General features: G+C 38.8%; 1 protein-coding gene and 1 long non-coding RNA gene across 2 annotated transcripts in view; one reads left to right on the plus strand and one right to left on the minus strand.

Annotated features, from left to right (window-relative positions):
• Positions 1–2,577: 2,577 nt before the first annotated feature.
• Positions 2,578–21,650, minus strand: part of LOC122869871 (complement C1q-like protein 4) — a 38,113-nt gene continuing 19,040 nt past the window's right edge. Inside the window, exons 2-3 of the mRNA XM_044183242.1 lie at positions 5,402–5,527; positions 2,578–4,044 (exon numbers count right to left, since the gene is read on the minus strand). Coding sequence (XP_044039177.1) covers positions 3,764–4,044; positions 5,402–5,527 — 407 coding nt within the window. The 3' untranslated portion in view covers positions 2,578–3,763. The remainder of the gene's footprint in view (positions 4,045–5,401; positions 5,528–21,650) is intronic.
• Positions 15,467–17,289, plus strand: LOC122869877. The gene is made up of 2 exons (XR_006376430.1): positions 15,467–15,654; positions 15,740–17,289. It is a non-coding gene; the product is annotated as an uncharacterized LOC122869877 (long non-coding RNA).

Here is a 21,650-nt window from a genome sequence, read left to right on the forward strand (position 1 = left end):
ATTTAAGAACCGCCAAACATCTATAACTGAAAGATGTTCACAAATAAATGCAGTACTTCTGAATCTTGAGTGCTGGACAGTTCCTGCAGGTACTCGATCTATAAGATCATCTGGAGCATCATTATAATCTCCTCCAATGACCATGTGTGCTTCCTAAAATTTGTTTTTGAGTGCTTCTAGTTTCATACAAAGTTGCATAAACATTATCTTTGCTTGAGTTGTGTTATTATGGCTATATAAATTACAAACTATAAAAAAAAGTTTTATCTCATTTGAAAACCAGGATTATCCATCGACCCTCATCTGAAGTGTCTGACTCAACAATGTCTCCTGTAAACTTGTTAAGGAGGACGGCGACACCTGCTGAATGTTGAGAGGCATGACAAAAATTATATTGGTCACCTCATTGTGCTTTCCAAAACTTCATATCACTGTCACCTGAATGAGTCTCTTGAAAAATATTAAGTCAGTATTTTTGATCTAGAGAACATAAGAACTGATTTCCTTTTAGTACTGTCATGGATACCTCTGGCATTAAGAGATATTATCTTTAAGGAACTATAATTTAAGTCTGGCATAAAGAAAGAAAAATGACATGAACTGGATGTCTGTTGAAGACAACTATGAACTTAAGGCTCTGAGATTTAAACTGTTCCTAAAAATCCTTAGGATCTCTCTCGTTTTCTAACCAATGAAGTGAACATATGGCTTATTTGAAAATGAAAATAAAAAGTAAACCACTCAAAATGTAGGTTACACAGTAAACCTAAAGTAGTTGAATCACCTTATGCAGTAAATCTCACACAGTCAATAATGGCAACAGCGCCCTGCCATGTGGTCGTCTTTCCCCGCTTCACAAAGGGCCAAAGTTTATTTCCGCACTGTCTAAGTAAGTTAGATCCTCCGCCATCCGCAGATTCTTTTTCTTCGTGACATCAGCGTTGAGGGAAGCCCTCCATACTTTGTGCCTGAAGGTGAGCGTGGTAAGCTGCATAATGATAGGGCACAGGGGCGTTTGTGGGATTTGAGGACATTCGGGGCTAAGCCTGGAGCTCTGTAGAGGGGTCCGGGGGGGATCCTCCCCTGTTATTTTTGTTTTTTAATACACAAGCTCTATTTTGATGCTTTTTAATGCACTCTGGTACCTTTTTATTTATATTCAAAGTACACAACTTAATCTTTGAAAAATTAAAATGTGTTCCTCAAAAACTGTTGTTTAACTTTCCAGATTAATTATGAATTGTGATCACGGAAATGAATCGCCAACAAATAACTGATAATCATGTAAGTCATCTTTTAGGCAAGAAAAACTCCAAAATTCATTGGTTTCAGCTTCTCAAACTGAATATTTGGAATTTGAATATGTCAGCTTGGGAAATTATGATGGGCATTTTTCACTATTTTCAGACATTATATAGACCAAATGAAATGATTTTGTACTTATGGCGCCATTTATTTATATATATTAATTCTATATGATTGCTCTTTTTAGTAAATGTAACTAGTAGAGGAAAAAAATACAATATAAAGTATATTTCCTCTAAATGAGTGAAAAATAAAATGGATGAAATGACAGTCTGGAGTGATGAACTTGGTAATAATGTTTTTACAGAATGTCTAAGATACATGGGTTTTATTTGTCCAAGCAGTGAGAACATTTAAAATCGAATTTGAAATTTAGCTTCTACTTTGCATCCAGATCAGTGACAGTAAATGTCCATGTGGTTCACTTCGTGGGGCGCAGGCCTTAGAGGGATTATTTTCTAAATCACCCACAACAGTGGAATAATTCAAATCAAGTTAAAAACAAAGATCAGGCTGCTGTTGGGGAGAAGATGTCGTCATTTGGAACTGACCAACTACATCCAACAAATGTTACCATCTGATTGGACCTTTTGATTGTAGCTTGTGTTTATTGGTATTAGAGTCCATTACAGTCCACACCTGCATATTAATTTATAATTTTAGAATTTAAAGAACCAAATCATTTTATCTATTTTAAAGGAAAACACACAGGCTTGCTGCTTTTTAAGTTTTAAGACATATTTACGACAAGCTGAAGTTGGACATACGGGAGTGAACGATATGTGCAATAAGTATGTATTATGTTGTGGTTCCATTTTAACTTTTGAATTCCTATAAAACGTATTTTTACTTCATCATTTTTAATAAAAGTTCATAATTCAGGGTCAACTTTGGACAAAAGTTTTTCATGTCGGTCTCATTACCATACCACTCCCTTTGCACTGCGCTCATTCCCACCACTACAACAAGGCTTTGCACTATAACTTGCATATTACGGTGATATTGCATATATTGTATATTCTGTTTTGTATGATTTGTGTGTATATGTGTATCCATATATATGAGATGTGTGTGAATATTTATAAATGTTGTAAATCTCGACACAGTGATGTATGATGACATGTAAGTGCATATCTTTGTATCAAATATGATGTTACGTATTTCAACAGCAGGCTTCACTCATTAGTTATATGTAAATGTCGTGGAAACTGAAAAATCAGTTCTCGTCTAGTGCGGGTGAGAGTTGGTACTCAAATACCAGATGAAACAATATTCAGATTCTCAGTCAATCTTTATTGCTTGCAAGCAAGAGCCATCATCAGCATTACACAGATATGAGGAGAGGCAGTCCCTCCTCGGTTCTTCTAGTACTTTGAGATAACATTAACTGGAGCCAACAACAAGAGGATGTTGCTCAAGGTGTTATTCGACCTTTCTTTACTTGGTCAAGACATTGTTCTTCTCTTAGCCTTCGTACCTCACAACATCTCAAACATCTGCCACCTGCACCTACTCCTTAAACTCCTCCACACATACATCCCGTTGTTGTACAGATATATTATCAACATTCAGAGCACATGTACACAGGAAGAGGTTTCAACCCCCCCTCCAGGCTAAACTCTTTTATAATGAGTTTACTTGTATTTAGTTTCCCAACAACTTAAGCATTGTAATATCATGGTGGATATATAAGACACATCTATTCATGCTAGCAAAAGCTGAATTAGATTGGAAAAAAACATGATTATAACAGGAATTTCCCTCACATACAGTCTGAGATCAGTAATTCAATATTTAATATTTGAATTTTATCTGGTAAATTTAATTAGATTATTTTAGAATAGATTCAACTTTCTTGTCAATGAGCAAGTTCAGGTACATAGCCAACGAAATGCAGCTAGCATCTGACCAGAAGTGCAAAACCAAGGTAACCCCACTGAGCCTCTCGTAAAAAGGAAACATTTGGAAACATCCAACCTGTCTAAGGTTGTCGTAAGCTGTTGTATTGTTCCCCTCAAGTGTTGGACAGAACCAACAATAAAATGGCCATTTTGATTTAGTTTCCCCTGTGGATGGTGAAAAGGGAAAGGCCACAGGCTATGTAATATCAAATGGGTTTTGGGGAAGATGACACAATTTTAGCACGATTTTGGCCAAATTGCCTAATAGTACATGTGATATCGCGTGTACAAAACTGACAAGTGGACCTGAGGGTGGTATGAGAGGAAAGCTCATGCAGTGTCCAAAATGAATGGGGTTGATCCTCTGTGGACCATTACATTTGGATGTTTCTTGTCACATGACATGAAACAGTCAAGACTCATTGGACTAATGTTTTAATGATATATTTCATTTGTCCTGGCATCTGTTTTAATTTAAATTTTAATTTTAATGGTAATATAGTAGATGCATCATTGATCTCAGGTTTTTGGAATCATCTTTCTGAAATCATCGATTCTCACAGTTGAGTGACCAGAAAACCACTGAAGGAGGTAGTGCTGCCGGCTGCCCAAACACGAGAATTTGCAGGCAGACGCACAGACACCTCTTCTCCTGCTTTCAGGTGCAGGAATGCTGCGTTTCCTGCATTAATATCTGTGTCAGAGCCTGCACTGTCATCAGATGTCGTGACAATGACGTTGTTGCTCTTGATCAGTGACAGCGCTGATTTACGTGCTCCTCCAGCATGATAGAAGAAGGTAAAATAATAAACAGCTGCATAAGGTGCAACAAAGATACCTGTGGAAACAAAAGAGTATTTAAAACTATCAAATTTAATGGTTTCTGAAAAGCTTTAAAATGAGTGGATCAAATTGAAAGTAATCTCTTTGATCTCTTTTAAGTAATGTTTATCATCACTACACGTTAGGGGTGTAACTGAATGCAATTATTTAGTTACACCCCTATAATAATTACGCATGCGCTCTGAATGGATACAAAAAATGAATACAGTTACATGGTTAAAATATTAGATTATTTTGTTAGCAAAATAAATGGTAATGGTAATGAAAACAATTTAATGCAGAAAATGAAGCAGACTTGACAATGTCTAACAATTTCCGGCATAAACCACGCCAACTTCTGGTTCAATCCAAATACAGATATTTTTGTGACAGACAGATACAGATAGTAGCGTTCCCCCCCCACTACACAAAACAGAGACTACTCTCGAGCATCAACTATTAACATCATGTAGAAAATCTTAAAGTTTGAATTGATATGTTAGATAGTTCTGTAACATTCTGCCTGCATTACGATCAAAGACATATCAAACAGTGCATATTAATATGGTTAAATGAATAACTCCGTAAACTGTATCCACAAATAGAAAATATGCTGTTTTCTGAAACTAAATGGAATAAAATGGATTGAAATTAGCATTAAAATACATTCAAATCTTATTATGTATAAAGGCTACATTTTTATATTCTGGTCATTTTCCATGTATTTATTTATTTCAACAAATTAATGAGACAGATTTCTTTAAAACCTAAATAAGTAAAAAAAAACTACAGGTAAGTAATAAAAGTTATGAAGACATAAATACTGTTAATACTGTATAAACATACTGTATGGCGTACTGAATATATACTGTATACTATGTAACCTATGTGGAGTTTTCACATCATTTGAGTAATCTTTAAGAAGATGTTGTTGCAAAATCTGCTGCAAAAAGTTCTGATCATGTCTCTCTTTAAATCTGCATTAATTACTATATTTGGACGCTTTGGGGCAAAAGAACTCCACAACAAGCTGTATGACACACACTTGTGATGTTCCCCCATCAAGTGGTTATGGCTAAGAAGTGACTATTTACATATTTATTTGGAGTCGTGTGTCTCATGTTTTTTGCTAAAAACAGCTGCCTTTCACCTTACATTAAGTCATTTGATCCCTTGTTAATATAGGAAATATTGATTATTGGAGTTTTATTGGTCTGGAATTGTGCTGGTTATCAGTAATTGGATTACTTATATGATTTATGATACACAGCTACAGTATATTCATGAAGCCAGTATGTAAAATGTCTCAACAATACTCAAACCAAACAATCAACATAGGTGATTATGAGTGTGGCTGCATGTGATGTATTTACCTGAAGTGGAATTGTAGGCATCACCATTGTTTGTAATCACTCTGTTGAAAATCAGAGTTCTGTCTGTCGAGAAGGGTCCATACTCCCCACCGTGATCTGCCACTGCAGTGAACATCACCTTTTTGTCTATACATAAAACAGAACATTATAATAACATTAACATTAAAATGAAATGTTATTTTGTTAAAGCATTTCTGTTCTATTTATCTTTTGTATTTCGTCACAACAAATGCATTGCTTAAAGTGAAACATTTTGGTTGAATTTCTGCTTTACAAGCAAGCAAAAATCAGAGAAACGATGTCCTAAAAAAAGCTTTATTTATTTATTTTTAACATCATATCAGATTATGTCACATATAATAAGGCAGTCTATTACTCCACAGTGCATTGAGCAGTAGTAGGTGTTAGTGAGTCTGGGCAGTGTCCATAGGCTGGACTCCATTTGGCTATGCCACTTCTATATGTAGCAGCAAAGGTGCAGGTTGGTACATTAGGTGGCAGGTATGATATTGAATATGTATCACCTAATAATCAAACAACAGCAGGTATTGGAGATTTACATTTGGATTTAGCCACTACAAGCCATGTGAAATTAGTTTTATTAAATAATTTTATTAAATAATTTTTTTTTAATCGACACCACTGTGGGGCACATAAAAAACACCACGTGTATCATTTACAGCACAGACCAATCAATATTTCACAAGGCTGGTATTGGCTGAATCTTGATGTAAAATGTGTCTCTCTCAACACTTAAAAGTTGTTAAAAGATGAAATCAAAGTTTACCATCTCCACTACCTGCAGCTGTTTGATTATCAGCTGATTCAACATCATACCTGCCACCTCATGCACTCACTTCAAGCGAATTTCCCCACCCTTGCCGCTATGTAACAAGCGTCACGCTGGTGTTGAACTGAAGTCTGCTTCGCCATTGATTTGTGTTTCCCCTTACCTTATCCTGAGCTCAATGTTTCCCCAACCAGTCTTCAGCTAACCATAACCTAACCATAGTCCTAAACCCAACCACTGTGGGCAACGGAACGGGAAACACTATTTGAAGGGGGGGAAACTGTATTTGAGAGGGAAAGAGACTTCGACACAAGACCTATTGGTCTCTCTCTCCCACACTGTAAATGTGGAGTTTTGTCTGGAAATACCCAACAAAATGGCTGAGCACTTTCCTTGCACTTTAGTTTCTGTTGTATCTCTCACCAGTATCAGACGATCCCTACTTTTGGTTTCTACCAAACGTGATAGCAAACTTTAAAACACTGTGAAGTGAAACAACACAGCGTTAGGTATCTTTAGCTAATGCTGGTCAGCTCTCCAACAGCTCTCCTAACACTACAACTCAGTTTAATGCTGATGGCCGTTTCTCCTCATTCCTGCCCATTACTGGCCCCCTGGATGCTTAGCAGGTTCAAAATTAGAAGAATGAGGTCCATCATATGCATTTGAATATGTATTTTCAACCTCATTATTGTCAAAACTAGCAGTGGAATCCATATTTATAACAATTAACTTTAAGAAATTCTTCATTAAAGTCTTGAAAGAGAAAGTGTCACTCTACCTCCCATCTCTGTCGGTCGATCACTCGTGTTGGGATGGCAGGCAGACTGTGTTTCGCTAGTCTTCGCTCCGTCTCCAAAGCTGTGCTTCATAGATCTCTGTGGCTGCTTTTATGTTGTTCGATCGATGATGATGTGTCGTCATGTCCCTCCCTTACCGCAAAGGCATTGAGCAATATCTTAAAATATTTCTTAGTATAAATGTTGATAACGACAATGATTAACAGTTTGCTGCTTTTCTTAGGAAACTTTGGACTTAATTGTTTTACTGGTTTGCAGAAGTTTTTTCCAAAAATCCTCCATAATTGTTCAACTGGGGTGAGATCTGAGGTGTGTACTACGAAGCAAGTTCAACACAGCCAGGTTTTCTTAGCGTTAGCTGGCTCGACAAAACCTAAAAGCCCAATCAGAGATAATGGTTATCACGACAGTGGTCATCAACTTTCTTCTTTAACCCAGGTTTCATCAGACAGTGCTCTCTCCCACCATCTCCATAAGACCAAATGATATAATGTAAACTTTCATCTTCAGATCTATTTAGTGATGTCTGACTTCTTTCTAGCTGCTGTACTCAGGTCTGGCTTGCAAAAGAGATCTTAATCTCAATGAGATTACTTGATTAAAATAAATATTAAATATTATGTATTCTCTTTTTTACTTTCATCCTTCACCAAGGCTCAGTTGTTCTTTCCCCTTTAAGAATTTCAACATTTGCAGCTTTTGTTTCGACATGGAATTGATTTCATCCAGTGTTTCTTAAGAAATATTGTAAGATATTGCTCAACGCCTGGTGAAACTTCTGGTTGATGCATGCCCAAAGTTTCCTGAAATATTAAATTGTGTGTGCGTTCCCATAAAAGGGGGTGTTTGACGTGCCATTTGAGCATTCTTCCGAACAAATCATTCATTATCATTATAATGAAGTATATAAAAATTTTTTTACAGCAAAACACTGTTGCTGCAAATAAGGCAAAAGAGGAATGTTGGCAGAAAATTGTTAATTGACTCAACGCACTGTCTATGCCTCCCGTTTATTTGTATATTTGTATATATTTAAACATTATACTCCTGTTTATTTGTATATTTGTATATATTTAAACATTATACTCATTAAATGCATTTGTGAATCGTGACAATGACTTCCATACAGGATCGGTCGGGGCCCGGGTTAACAACGACCGCCACCGGTGCTGTTGACCTACAGGGTACCGGTGGAAATTGGACTACTGTTGGTCGAAGACGAAGAAGGAGAGGAGGAAGGTGTGTTCGTAGGCAGAGAGAGAAGAGGAAAGCTAAGAATGTAGGACTGACAGTAGGGACTTTGAATGTTGGGACTATGACAGGGAAGGCTAGAGAGTTGATTGACATGATGCAGAGAAGGAAGGTGGACATACTGTGTGTCCAGGAGACCGAGTGGAAAGGTAGCAAGGATAGAAGCTTAGGAGCAGGGTTCAAGTTGTTCTACCATGGGTCAGATAGGAAGAGAAACGGAGTAGGAGTTATCCTGAAAGAGGAGTTTGTCAGGAGTGTTCTAGAGGTGAAAAGAGTTTCAGACAGGTTGATGAGTCTGAAGCTGGAAATTGAACGGGTGATGTTCAATGTTGTGAGTGGTTATGCCCCACAGGTAGGATGTGAGTTAGAAGAGAAGGAGAAATTCTGGAGTGAGTTAGATGAAATGATGCAGAGCATCCCCAGAGGTGAGAGAGTGGTGATTGGTGCAGATTTCAATGGGCATGTAGGTGAAGGGAACAGAGGTGATGAGAATGTGATGGGCAGGTTTGGTCTTCAGAACAGGAACGCAGAAGGACAGATGGGGGTAGACTTTGCAAAGAGGATGGAAAAGGCTGTAGTGAACACTTTCTTCCAGAAGAGGCAGGAACATAGGGTGACATATAAGAGCGGAGGTAGAAGCACTCAGGTGGACTACATCTTGTGTAGACGTTGTAATCTGAAAGAGACCAGTGACTGTAAAGTAGCGGTAGGGGAGAGTGTAGCCAGACAACACAGGATGGTAGTGTGTAAAATGACTCTGGTGGTGAGGAAGATGAAGAGGACAAAGGCAGAGCAGAGGACGAAGTGGTGGAAGTTGAAAAAGGAAGAATGTCGTGTAGTTTTCAGGGAGGAGCTGAGACAGACTCTGGGTGGTCAGGAAGTGCTCCCAGATGACTGGACCACTACAGCTAATGTGATCAGGAGACAGGTAGGAGGGTACTCAAAAGGTCGTCTGGAAAGAGGAAAGTGGACAAGGAGAACAAAGAAGTTCAGGAGTGGAGCAGGAAGTTGCAAAGATAAGCAAGAGTGAAGTGAGGAGGATGTTGAAGAAGATGAAGAGTGGAAAGGCAGTTGATCCTGATGACATACCTGTGGAGGTATGGAAGTGTCTAGGAGAGGTGGCAGTAGAGTTTGTTTAACAAGATCTTGGAGAGTGAGAGGATGCCCGAGGAATGGAGGAGAAGTGTCCTGGTGCCAATTTATAAGAACAAGGGAGATGTGCAGAGCTGTGGTAACTGCAGTGGAATAAAGCTGATGAGCCATACAATGAAGTTGTGGGAAAGAGTAGTGGAAGTTAGGCTAAGGGCAGAGGTGACCATTTGTGAGCAGCAATATGGTTTCATGCCTACAAAGAGTACAACAGATGCAGTATTTGCTTTGAGGATGCTGATGGAGAAGTACAGAGAAGGTCACAGGGTGTTGCATTGTGTCTTCGTAGATTTAGAGAAAGCGTATGACAGGGTGCCGAGAGAGGAGCTGTGGTATTGTATGAGGAAGTCTGGAGTGGCAGAGAAGTATGTTAGAGTGGTGCAGGACATGTATGAGAGCTGTAAGACCGTGGTGAGGTGTGCTGTAGGTGTGACAGAGGAGTTCAAGGTGGAGGTGGGTCTGCATCAAGGATTGGCTCTCAGCCCCTTCTTGTTTGCTCTGGTGATGGACAGGCTGACAGATGAGGTTAGACAGGAATCTCCATGGACTATGATGTTTGCGGATTACATTGTGATTTGTAGTGAGAGCAGGGAGCAGGTGGAGGAAAATCTAGAGAGATGGAGGTCTGCTCTGGAAAACAGAGGAATGAAGCTTAGCCGCAGTAAGACAGAATACATGTGTGTCAATGAGAGGGACCCAGGTGGAACGGTGAGGTTACAGGGAGCAGAGGTGAAGAAGGTGCAGGACTTTACGTACTTAGGGTCAACGGTTCAGAGCAATGGAGACTGTGGAAAAGAGGTGAAGAGGCGAGTGCAAGCAGGTTGGAACGGGTGGAGAAAAGTGTCAGGTGTGTTGTGTGATAAAAGAGTATCAGCAAGAATGAAAGGAAAGGTGTTCAAGACGGTGGTGAGACCAGCGATGTTGTACAGCTTAGAGACAGTGGCACTGAAGAAAAGACAAGAGGCAGAGCTGGAGGTAGCAGAATTTAAGATGTTGAGGTTCTCTTTGGGAGTGACGAGGATGGACAGGATCAGGAATGAGTACATCAGCTCATCAGTACCAACAGCTCATGTTAGATGTTTCGAAGATAAAGTCAGAGAGGCCAGATTGAGGTGGTTTGGACATGTTCAGAGGAGAGACTGTTAATATATTGGTAGAAGGATGCTGAGGTTGGAGCTGCCAGGCAGGAGGTCTAGAGGAAGACCAAAGAGGAGATTTATGGATGTAGTGAGAGAGGACATGAAGTTAATTGGTGTGAGTGAAGAGGATGCAGAGGACAGGGTTAGATGGAGGCACATGATTCGCTGTGGCGACCCCTGAAAGGGAACAGCCGAAAGGAAAAGAAGAAGACTCATTAAATGCATTTAGGTCTGACACTGTCCCATAATGAAGGATACGTGGAAATCACTTTAGTTTTTGGCTAAATCAAAGTGAAATTAATTTGACTGATTTTAATATTATCTGTGATAAATACCAATAGGGTCTGTAACACCAGAGGATATTGTGTTGGCTGGTATTTGTGACCTTATCTCACCTATCCTGACAGAGACTGAGCTTCAGTTTCCACGACAACAGCTCAGCAAGTTTGCATATATTCAGGTTTTACTTATAATTTGTCCCCTGTCTGTCTATTTGTTATTGTATATAATTTCTAAATTTGAGAACACACACAGACTAGTGCAGACACAAGTCCATAAAAATGAAAACACATCACACAGCTTTTCCCCAGTTCACCGAGACTAAACATTTTCAGCAATCTTGCCTTGATCACGGCGTTGTCAGAGGATCAGCGTCTTATATATAGATACTAAGTATCCAAAACAACATAAAAAGGTTTTTACAAAATACAATAGTTAGTCTGTCACGGATACGCCAGGCTCCACAACCTACTAATGATCCACACCTGCTCCCCATTAGCTCCAGTCACAGCCTGCATAAAAGCCCTGCACTCACCTCACAGGTGCATCTAAAACAACCCCAACAGCAGCATTACAGGTGGAAATGGGAGAAATGCAACTGGAAATGAGAAGGATACAGCTATCATTGAATTATTGGGTTAATTTACAGGGTCATAGTCAAGATCACACAACACATACCATATTCACATAACCCAGGTTTCATCAGACAGTGCTCTCTCCCACCATCTCCATAAGACCAAATGATATAATGTAAACTTTCATCTTCAGATCTATTTAGTGACGTCTGACTTCTTTCTAGGTGCTGTACTCAGGTCTGGCTTGCAAAAGAGATCTTAATCTCAATGAGATTACTTGATTAAAATAAATATTAAATATTATGTATTCTCTTTTTTACTTTCATCCTTCACCAAGGCTCAGTTGTTTTTTTCCCTTTAAGAATTTCAACATAAAAGGGGGTGTTTGACGCGCAATTTGAGCCTTCTTCCGCATGAATCATTCATTATCATTATAATGAAGTATATAAAAAATATTATTACAGCAAAAAGCAACACTGTTGCTGCAAAAGAGGAATGTTGGCAGAAAATTGTCAATCGACTCAACGCACTCTCTATGCCTCCCGTTTATTTGTATATTTGTATATATTTAAACATTATACTCATTAAATGCATTTAGGTCTGACACTGTCCCGTAATGAAGGATACGTGGAAATCACTTTAGTTTTTGGCTAAATCAAAGTGAAATTAATTTTACTGATTTAACATTATCTGTGATAAATACCAATAGGGTCTGTAAGACCGGAGGATATTGTCACTACGCCAGGCTCCACCGTCTGTTAATCACCCACTCCTGCTCCCCATCAGCACCCAGCACTCACCGCAGCCAGTTGTCCGACTTCGTTAATCGAAGGACTCCACATGATAGTCTTTATTCCCCCTACATACCGCTCCAGCGAGTCTTCCCTCCAACGGGCTTTCCCATCTCCATACCCGCTGACCTGTCTGTTCTGGCAATTATCCAAATATACCTACATCTGTCTCCTGCCTCTCTGTCCGTAACAGATATTGTGTTGGCTGGTATTTATGACCTCATCTCACCTATCCTGGCAGAGATTGAGCTTCAGTTTCCACGACAACGGCTCAGCAAGTTTGCATATATTAAGGTTTTACTTTCAATTTGTCCCCTGTCTGTCTATTTGTCATTGTATATAATTTCTAACTTTGAGAACACACACAGACTAGTGCAGACACAAGTCCATAAAAATGAAACACATCACACAGCTTTTCCCCAGTTCACCGAGACTAAACATTTTCGGCAATCTTGCCTTGATCACGGCGTTGTCAGAGGATCAGCGTCTTATATATAGATACTAAGTATCCAAAACAACATAAAAAGGTTTTTACAAAATACAATCGTTAGTCCTAGTTGATACAGAAATTCACGAGAGAAATATAAATATGACTATAGTCATGTATAATGTAAGAACTTTGTTTTTATTCATGAGGTAAAACTAACCCACACTTTCCCCTGACCTCAACAGTACAAATTGTTTTGATGCTGGTTAAGGACAAACTCTACTGTCTCTTAATCTTACTGAGAGAACGTACTGTTCAAACACATGAGAAATGTATAAGGGTACTTTTGTGTCTATTATTTTGTCAGCCTGTAAGTTAGCTGCTAGCTTAGCTCAATAAGTTAGTCGCTACAGTTACATGCCCAGGTTGCCTATTAGCCTGCGTGACGTTGTGCATGTCGCTACTAGTTAACAGGACTATTTGTGTTCAATGATCAAACGTTAATGTTATATTTGTGATATAAAATTTCAATCCTATGTTTACCAAAAATAGCTTAACCTTTAATAACTGGATGATGTAAAACATGCAATGAGAGTAATTCAACCACGTTTAGAAACAAGAATTGAAATTGGACATCCTTGACAAACTGAGCTCAAAACAGGAAACCTTTGTGTAGTGTTTGGATACAGCATCACACCGCTGTCAACATTCTTATAAAACATTTCAACTGTCGATACAAAGTTTTGCAATTTAGGTCTGACAGTCTTAAATGATGGTGAAACAACAGCTGTGAGAGATGAGGAGAAAGCAGAAACTCTTGTTTAAATTCACAATTCGGACAATATTAGTTCAATCAGGAGAGACAAGTGAAAAAAGTAAAGATAGTGTTAATTTAAACAGATGATGTGAGATGTTAATCTTGACACAGTCTTTGGCGCTTAGACTCCGCTTAGAACATGAAATCTGCAGCAAGCACATCTCTCAAAAAGTTAGATAGTTTTCAATATCAGGCTTTGAGATTATGCAAAGGTGCATCTAAAACAACCCTAACAGCAGCATTACAGGTGGAAATGGGAGAAATGCAACTGGAAATGAGAAGGATACAGCTATCATTGAATTATTGGGTTAATTTACAGGGCCATAGTCAAGATCACACAACACATACCATATTCACATAACCCAGGTTTCATCAGACAGTGCTCTCTCCCACCATCTCCATAAGACCAAATGATATAATGTAAACTTTCATCTTCAGATCTATTTAGTGACGTCTGACTTCTTTCTAGCTGCTGTACTCAGGTCTGGCTTGCAAAAGAGATCTTAATCTCAATGAGATTACTTGATTAAAATAAATATTAAATATTATGTATTCTCTTTTTTACTTTCATCCTTCACCAAGGCTCAGTTGTTCTTTTCCCCTTTAAGAATTTCAACATTTGCAGCTTTTGTTTCAACATTGGTGTTGATTTCATCCCGTGTTTCTTAAGAAATATTGTAAGATATTGCTCAACGCCTGGTGAAACTTCTTGTTGATGCATGCCCAAAGTTTCCTGAAATATTAAATTGTGTGTGTGTTCCCATAAAAGGGGGTGTTTGCCTTCTTCCGCATGAATCATTCATTATCATTATAATAAAGTATATAAAAAAATTATTACAGCAAAAAGCAACTCCGTTGCTGCAAATAAGGCAAAAGAGGAATGTTGGCAGAATATTTTCAATCGACTCAACGCACTGTCTATGCCTCCCGTTTATGTGTATATTTGTATATATTTAAACATTATACTCATTAAATGCATTTAGGTCTGACACTGTCCCATAATGAAGGATACGTGGAAATCACGTTAGTTTTTGGCTAAATCAAAGTGAAATTAATTTGACTGATTTTAATATTATCTGTGATAAATACCAATAGGGTCTGTAACACCAGAGGATATTGTGTTGGCTGGTATTTGTGACCTTATCTCACCTATCCTGACAGAGACTGAGCTTCAGTTTCCACGACAACGGCTCAGCAAGTTTGCATATATTCAGGTTTTACTTTTAATTTGTCCCCTGTCTGTCTATTTGTTATTGTATATAATTTCTAACTTTGAGAACACACACAGACTAGTGCAGACACAAGTCCATAAAAATGAAACACATCACACAGCTTTTCCCCAGTTCACCGAGACTAAACATTTTCGGCAATCTTGCCTTGATCATGGCGTTGTCAGAGGATCAACATCTTATATATAAATGCTAAGTATCCAAAACAACATAAAAAGCTTTTTACAAAATACAATCGTTAGTCCTAGTTGATACAGAAATTTACGAGAGAAATATAAATATGACTATAGTCATGTATAATGTAAGAATTTTGTTTTTATTCATGAGGTAAAAATAACACACACTTGGATACAGCATCACTCCGCTGTCAGTATTCTTATAAAACATTTCAACTGTCGGTATGTCGGTATGTTTTGCCCGAAACCAAAAGTTTGGAGTGCTTTAAATAAGAAACGATGTTCTACAGCATCGACTGCCTTATAAAAATCAAGAAATACAATAAGAGTATCAGTTTCAACGTTACCAGTGTAATCCAGTAAATGAAGAACAAGTCTCATATTAGAATTTACGTGACGGTTTCTCATAAAGCCTGTTTGCGCTTCACATGAGATCTTTTTTTAAACGCTTAGCAAATATCAAAGAGAAAATCTTGCAATCTAAGTTTAGGAGAGTAATAGGTCTCCATGTCATGGTACAGCTGTACCATTCCTAGTGTATCTGTCTGTTTATCCTCTGTGGGTTTCCCTCCTGTGTTTGTCTGTATATGTGTGTGTGTGTGTGTGTGTGTGTGTGTGTGTGTGTGTGTGTGTGTGTGTGTGTGTGTGTGTGTGTGTGTGTGTGTGTGTGCTGCGGGGCGCGACCTCCGGTGAACTTCCAATCAGATACTGACAAACCTGCTCCTCATCTGCTGCTGCTCACCTGCTCTCCATCCACCAGTCAACACCTGGCAGTACATCTACCCGGCTCTTCTCACCAGTCTTCGCGAGATCGTCCGTGTACTCAAGTGGTACAACCTCTGACTTACTGCTCTGAAAGATTTGCCTGCATGTTATCTGAACTCCTGACTAACTGCTCTGACTCCTTGAGTTCAGGTTGATTCCTCTCACCTGCCTTCCAGAGAGATCTCACCACGGACCCTCTGCTGCTCCACCACAGCCCGCTGTCCTCGCTCCGCCCGCCTGCTCTCACCAGTCTTGCCAGCCCGCTGTCTTCACCCAGTCCACCGGCTCATAGTGATTACCTCCAGACTCCTGGTTACTCCTTGTGTTTTTTACAATAAACTGAAAGTACTACTTTAACTCCCTCTGTGCTAGTTGTGCTTTTGGGTCCAGCCTCTGTGTACCATAACACTCCAATTATCTATTAGTAAAGGATCTTTATCAAGCTTAGAGTTTTATACCCTGCTTCATAGTTGTGGACATTTATTTTCTAACATTACATTCTTTAAATAATTCCAATGAAGGATTTTCAATGGTATCCCAAAAATGTACATAGAATTCAACAGAAAGCCCCTCAGTGCCTGGTGATTTCCCTTTTTTCAATGAGTGAATTGCCTCTGAGATTCAGAGTTTTGCAATGGATTGTTCACATTTCAGCTGAAAGTGTTCAGAGACAGTGGGTGATAGTACAATGAAGTGAACATATGGCTTATTTGAAAATGAAAATAAAAAGTAAACCACTCAAAATGTAGGTTACACAGTAAACCTAAAGTAGTTGAATCACCTTATGCAGTAAATCTCACACAGTCAATAATGGCAACAGAGACCTGCCATGTGGTCGTCTTCCCCTGCTTCACAAAGGGCCAAAGTTTATTTCCGCACTAAGTAAGTTAGATCCTCCGACATCCACAGATTTTTTTTCTTCGTGACATCAGCGTTGAGGGAAGCCCTCCATACTTTGTGCCTGAAGGTGCGCGTGGTAAGCTGCATAATGATAGGGCACAGGGGCGTTTGTGGGATTTGAGGACATTCGGGGCTAAGCCCGGAGCTCTGTAGAGGGGTCCGGGGGGGATCCTCCCCTGTCATTTTTGTTTTTTAATAAACAAGCTCTATTTTGATGCTTTTTAATGCACTCTGGTACCTTTTTATTTATATTCAAAGTACACAACTTAATCTTTGAAAAATTAAAATGTGTTCCTCAAAAACTGTTGTTTAACTTTCCAGATTAATTATGAATTGTGATCACGAAAATTAATCGCCAACAAATACTTGATAATCATGTAAGTCATCTTTTAGGCAAGAATGCCAAAAATTCATTGGTTTCAGCTTCCCAAATTGAATTTTTGCAATTTGAAAATGTCAGCTTGGGAAATTATGATGGGCATTTTTCACTATTTTCAGACATTATATAGGCCAAATGAAATGATTTTGTACTTGTGGCACCATTTATTTATATATATTAATTCTATATGATTGCTCTTTTAGTAAATGTAACTAGTAGAGGAAAAAAATACAATATACTAAAACAAGGCTTTTCACTATAACTTGCATATTACGGTGATATTGCATTTTATCTTCCCTGATCCAGATTTTTACTCAAGAAGAAGAAGAAGTTTTATCATCACTTTAAACCCTATTTGTCTATATTGAAGTTAATTTCCTTTTTTTCATACACAATTGCATGTTTAGATATTTCTAGTGTCATATAGAACAAGCAGTTGAAGAAATTGAGTTGCAACTTGGGAAACAGGTCAAAAATGTTTCTTATCATACATTGTTGATCAGTCGGCCACCGCTTTGGTCCAGGCTGAAATATCTCAAGAGTCATAATTACTATAATAACGTTTGTCAGTTGAAGGTAAACATAACAAACCTGGCGGTGTAGTCCCTCATTCGTCCAGGAGTGTTCTATCGTAGAAAAGGTTTCAGTCGTAGTCATCTGGACACTGTTTTCAGAATCAAGACGTTTCGGCTCCCATCCAGAAGTCATTCTCAATTGTGAAAAAATTGGACGGGAACTGGAAATTTAAACTACTCTGAGTTACATAAGCCCTGCCCTCAGGAAGGAATCTGCCTGAGTATCTGTAAATAGCTAGTTTCACCTGAAACTGACCTAATAGTTTCAAGATGGCCCAGTAATCAGTAATCAGGCCTATTGTTCTCTGGCTGCATCTACTTCATCACTGCTAAGTGCCTGATTAGCATGTGATAGGCGTGACCAAGGTGATAATACACTCTGATAGACTTTGGGCAGATTAAATCTCAGACCACCATTTCTGTTCAAAGAGGGGTTCTCTTTCTTCACAAAAATGGCTTCCTTGACGCCCCGTTCAAACCAACTCTTCTCTCTACTAAGAATCTTCACCTCGCTGTCTTCAAATGTGTGGTTTGTAGCTTTTAAATGCAAATGCACGGCGCTCTGTAATCCTGAGTTAGCGTGTCGTCTGTGCTGATAAAGTCTTCTGTGAAGTGGCTGTTTGGTTTCGCCTATGTACCGTTCTTTGCAGTTTTCCTCACTGCACTGAATGGAGTAGACAACATTGCTCTGTTTCTGTGTGGGTAACCTGTCCTTAGGGTGAACGAGTTTCTGTCTTAAAGTGTTGCCTGGTTTAAAGAAGACAGGAACATCGTGCTGTCTAAAGATCCTTTGTAGTTTTTCAGACAGTCCAGACACATAAGGAATGGAGACACCGTTCCTTCTTGGTTCAGTTACACTTTTGTCCTGTTTTTTGGCTCTTTTAACTTTGTTGATAGCCCAAGTAGGATAACCACAGGCTGAGAGTGCATTCTGGACATGCCTTTCCTCTTTCTTCTTACCCTCTGAGCCTGTGGGCACTTCTTTGGCTCTGTGCTGTAATGTCCGGATTACACCCAGCTTGTGCTGTAGTGGATGGTGTGAGTCAAAGAGCAGGTATTGATCCGTATGTGTTGGTTTCCTGTACACTTCTATCTGGAGCTTTCCGTCCTCTCCTCTGAGAGTAGAACAATCAAGAAAGGCCAAGCGGTTCTCTTTGCATCCTCACACGTGAACTTGATGTTGGGGTCCACCGTATTAATATGCTCTGAGAACGCTTCCAAGTCTTGTTTCTTGATTTTCACAAAGGTGTCATCCACGTAACGGTACCAATGACTTGGTGGTGTGCCCGGGACGAGGATAATGCCTTCTTCTCAAACTGTTCCATGTACAGGTTGGCCACAATGGGAGAGACCGGAGAGCCCATAGCACAACCGTGAATCTGTCTGTAGAAGTGTCCCCGGAATTGGAAGTAGGTTGTGTTGAGACAGATGTCTAATAGTTTACATATGTGTTCAGGTGTAAGCTTGGTCCTTTGCTGCAAGGTGGAGTCCTCCTGCAGTCTTCTCATCACCGCTGACACTGCTTCTGAGGTTGGGATGCAAGTGAACAAGGACACTACATCATAAGAAACCATAACGTCATCTGACGACACGCTAACTCAGGATTACAGAGCGCCGTGCATTTGCATTTAAAAGCTACAAACCACACATTTGAAGACAGCGAGGTGAAGATTCTTAGTAGAGAGAAGAGTTGGTTTGAACGGGGCGTCAAGGAAGCCATTTTTGTGAAGAAAGAGAACCCCTCTTTGAACAGAAATGGTGGTCTGAGATTTAATCTGCCCAAAGTCTATCAGAGTGTATTATCACCTTGGTCACGCCTATCACATGCTAATCAGGCACTTAGCAGTGATGAAGTAGATGCAGCCAGAGAACAATAGGCCTGATTACTGATTACTGGGCCATCTTGAAACTATTAGGTCAGTTTCAGGTGAAACTAGCTATTTACAGATACTCAGGCAGATTCCTTCCTGAGGGCAGGGCTTATGTAACTCAGAGTAGTTTAAATTTCCAGTTCCCGTCCAATTTTTTCACAATTGAGAATGACTTCCGGATGGGAGCCGAAACGTCTTGATTCTGAAAACAGTGTCCAGATGACTACGACTGAAACCTTTTCTACGATATAACAAACCTGCTGCTGTCTGCAGAAAACCCGGACTTGGGAGAAATACAATGAGCTCAGGCATAAAGCCAGAGCCTTAACAAAGGGACTTGTTGACAAGTAGAAATTTATATACATATAGAACACCAGCCTTATCCTTTAACATTCACATTTTTGACCAATGTGATCTGGCACTGTTAAAGAACTGTTACCTCATTGTCAAAAATGAGGTCACAGTTCTTTAACAGTGCCAGATCTGTTTCATGTTTTCCTCCAGCATGATAGAAAAAAGTAAAATAATAAAAACCTGCAACAGGTGCAACAAAGATACCGGTGGAAACAAACGAGTATTCATCAAATTTAAAGGTTTCTGAAAAGCTTTGAAAAACCTAGTGGGGAAAACAATCCTTCTTTTGCCTTCAAAGGTTTTCAAAATGAGTGGATGAAATTGAAATTACTTTTTTTTTTATCTCAACACTTCTCTCGAGAATCAACTATTACCATTGTGTAGAAAATCTTAGATAGTTACATAATATTCTACCTGCATTACAATATCAAAAGAAATATCAAACGATACCAAACAATCCACTAATGCATATTATTATTATGTTTGAATGAATAACACCAAAAACTATCCACAAAGAAAATTTGTGTAACTGTTTTCTGAAAAGGATACAAAACTGAAATTAAATTGAATAAAATGTATTGAAATTAACATTAAAATACATTATAATCGTATTACGTATAAAAAGTAACATATTTAATTGTATTATTGGTTTTCCATGTATTTATATATTTCAACAAATTAATGAGAGATTTTTTCAAAGCCAAAAGAAGTTTAAAAAACTACAGGTAAGTAATAAAAGGTAGACAATATGAAGCCATAAAGACATAAATACTGTTTAAACATGCTCTATGGCGTACTGAATATATACTGTATACAGTGTACCTATGTGGAGTTTGTAATCTTTAAGGAGATCTTGTTGCAAAATCTGCTGCAAAAAGTTCTGATCATGTCTCTCTTTAAAGCTGCATTAATTACTTTATTTGGACACTTTAGGGCAAAAGAACTCCACAACAAGCTGTAAAACATACACACATCCAGCATACATGGAGTAGCGTTAATATTTAATTGGCAATCCAGTAAATGTAAGTCCAATATTCACCTTCCTTTTTACCTCTGGTTTGGTCTCCACCAAATCCTCCTCTTGCCAGATGCTCCACTGTGTTTTCTAGCTAGTCTCTCATGTTTCTTGTCTGCAGTTTGGTGCTGGGCAGGTGGTGTACAGTAAGTTTAATCAGAGCTTTTTTTGCTAAAAACAGCTGCCTGATGCTGCTGGAAACGAGGTGGATCGCAACAATAAGACTGAACCAACCAGTAAAACCTGGTGCTGTAAAACCTAAATAATCAGCGACCCCTTTCACCTTACATGAAGTTATTTTATTCATTGTTAATATAGAAAATATTGATTATTGGAATTTTATTGGTCTTGAATTGCACTGGTTATCACTAATTAGATTACTGATATGATTTATGATACACAGCTACAGTATATACATGTATGTAAAATGTCTCAACAATACTCAAACCAAACAATCAACATGGGTGATTATGAGTGTGGCTGCATGTGATGTATTTACCTGTAGTGTTATTGTAGGCACCACCAAGGTTTGTAATCACTGTGTTGTAAACCAGAGTTTTGTCTGTGTTGAAGGGTCCATAGGCCCCACCATGCTCTGCCAGTGAACTGAATGCCAGCTGGGTTTTCTCTATATAAAACAAAACATTCTCATCATGTTATTTCGCAAAGCATTTCTATTCTATTTCTCTTGTGAATTTCATCACAACACATGCATTGCTTAAAAAGCAACTTGTTGGTTGAATTTTGGTGTATGTTGAACTGTTGTAAGTATCTCTCGCCAGCATCAGACGATCCCTACTTTTGGTTTCTGCCAAACGTGATAGCAAACTTTAGAACATTGTGAAGTCATTCAACATTCATACTTACAATCCCGCCCGTAACAGTTACGCTGTTCAGTGCTGATAAACACCTGTTCAGACATGGTGTCACATCACCTACACTGACATTTATCTCAGACTTCAAAACT

The sequence above is a fragment of the Siniperca chuatsi genome, linkage group LG22 (genome assembly GCF_020085105.1).
Source record: "Siniperca chuatsi isolate FFG_IHB_CAS linkage group LG22, ASM2008510v1, whole genome shotgun sequence".
Lineage (NCBI taxonomy): Eukaryota > Metazoa > Chordata > Actinopteri > Centrarchiformes > Sinipercidae > Siniperca > Siniperca chuatsi.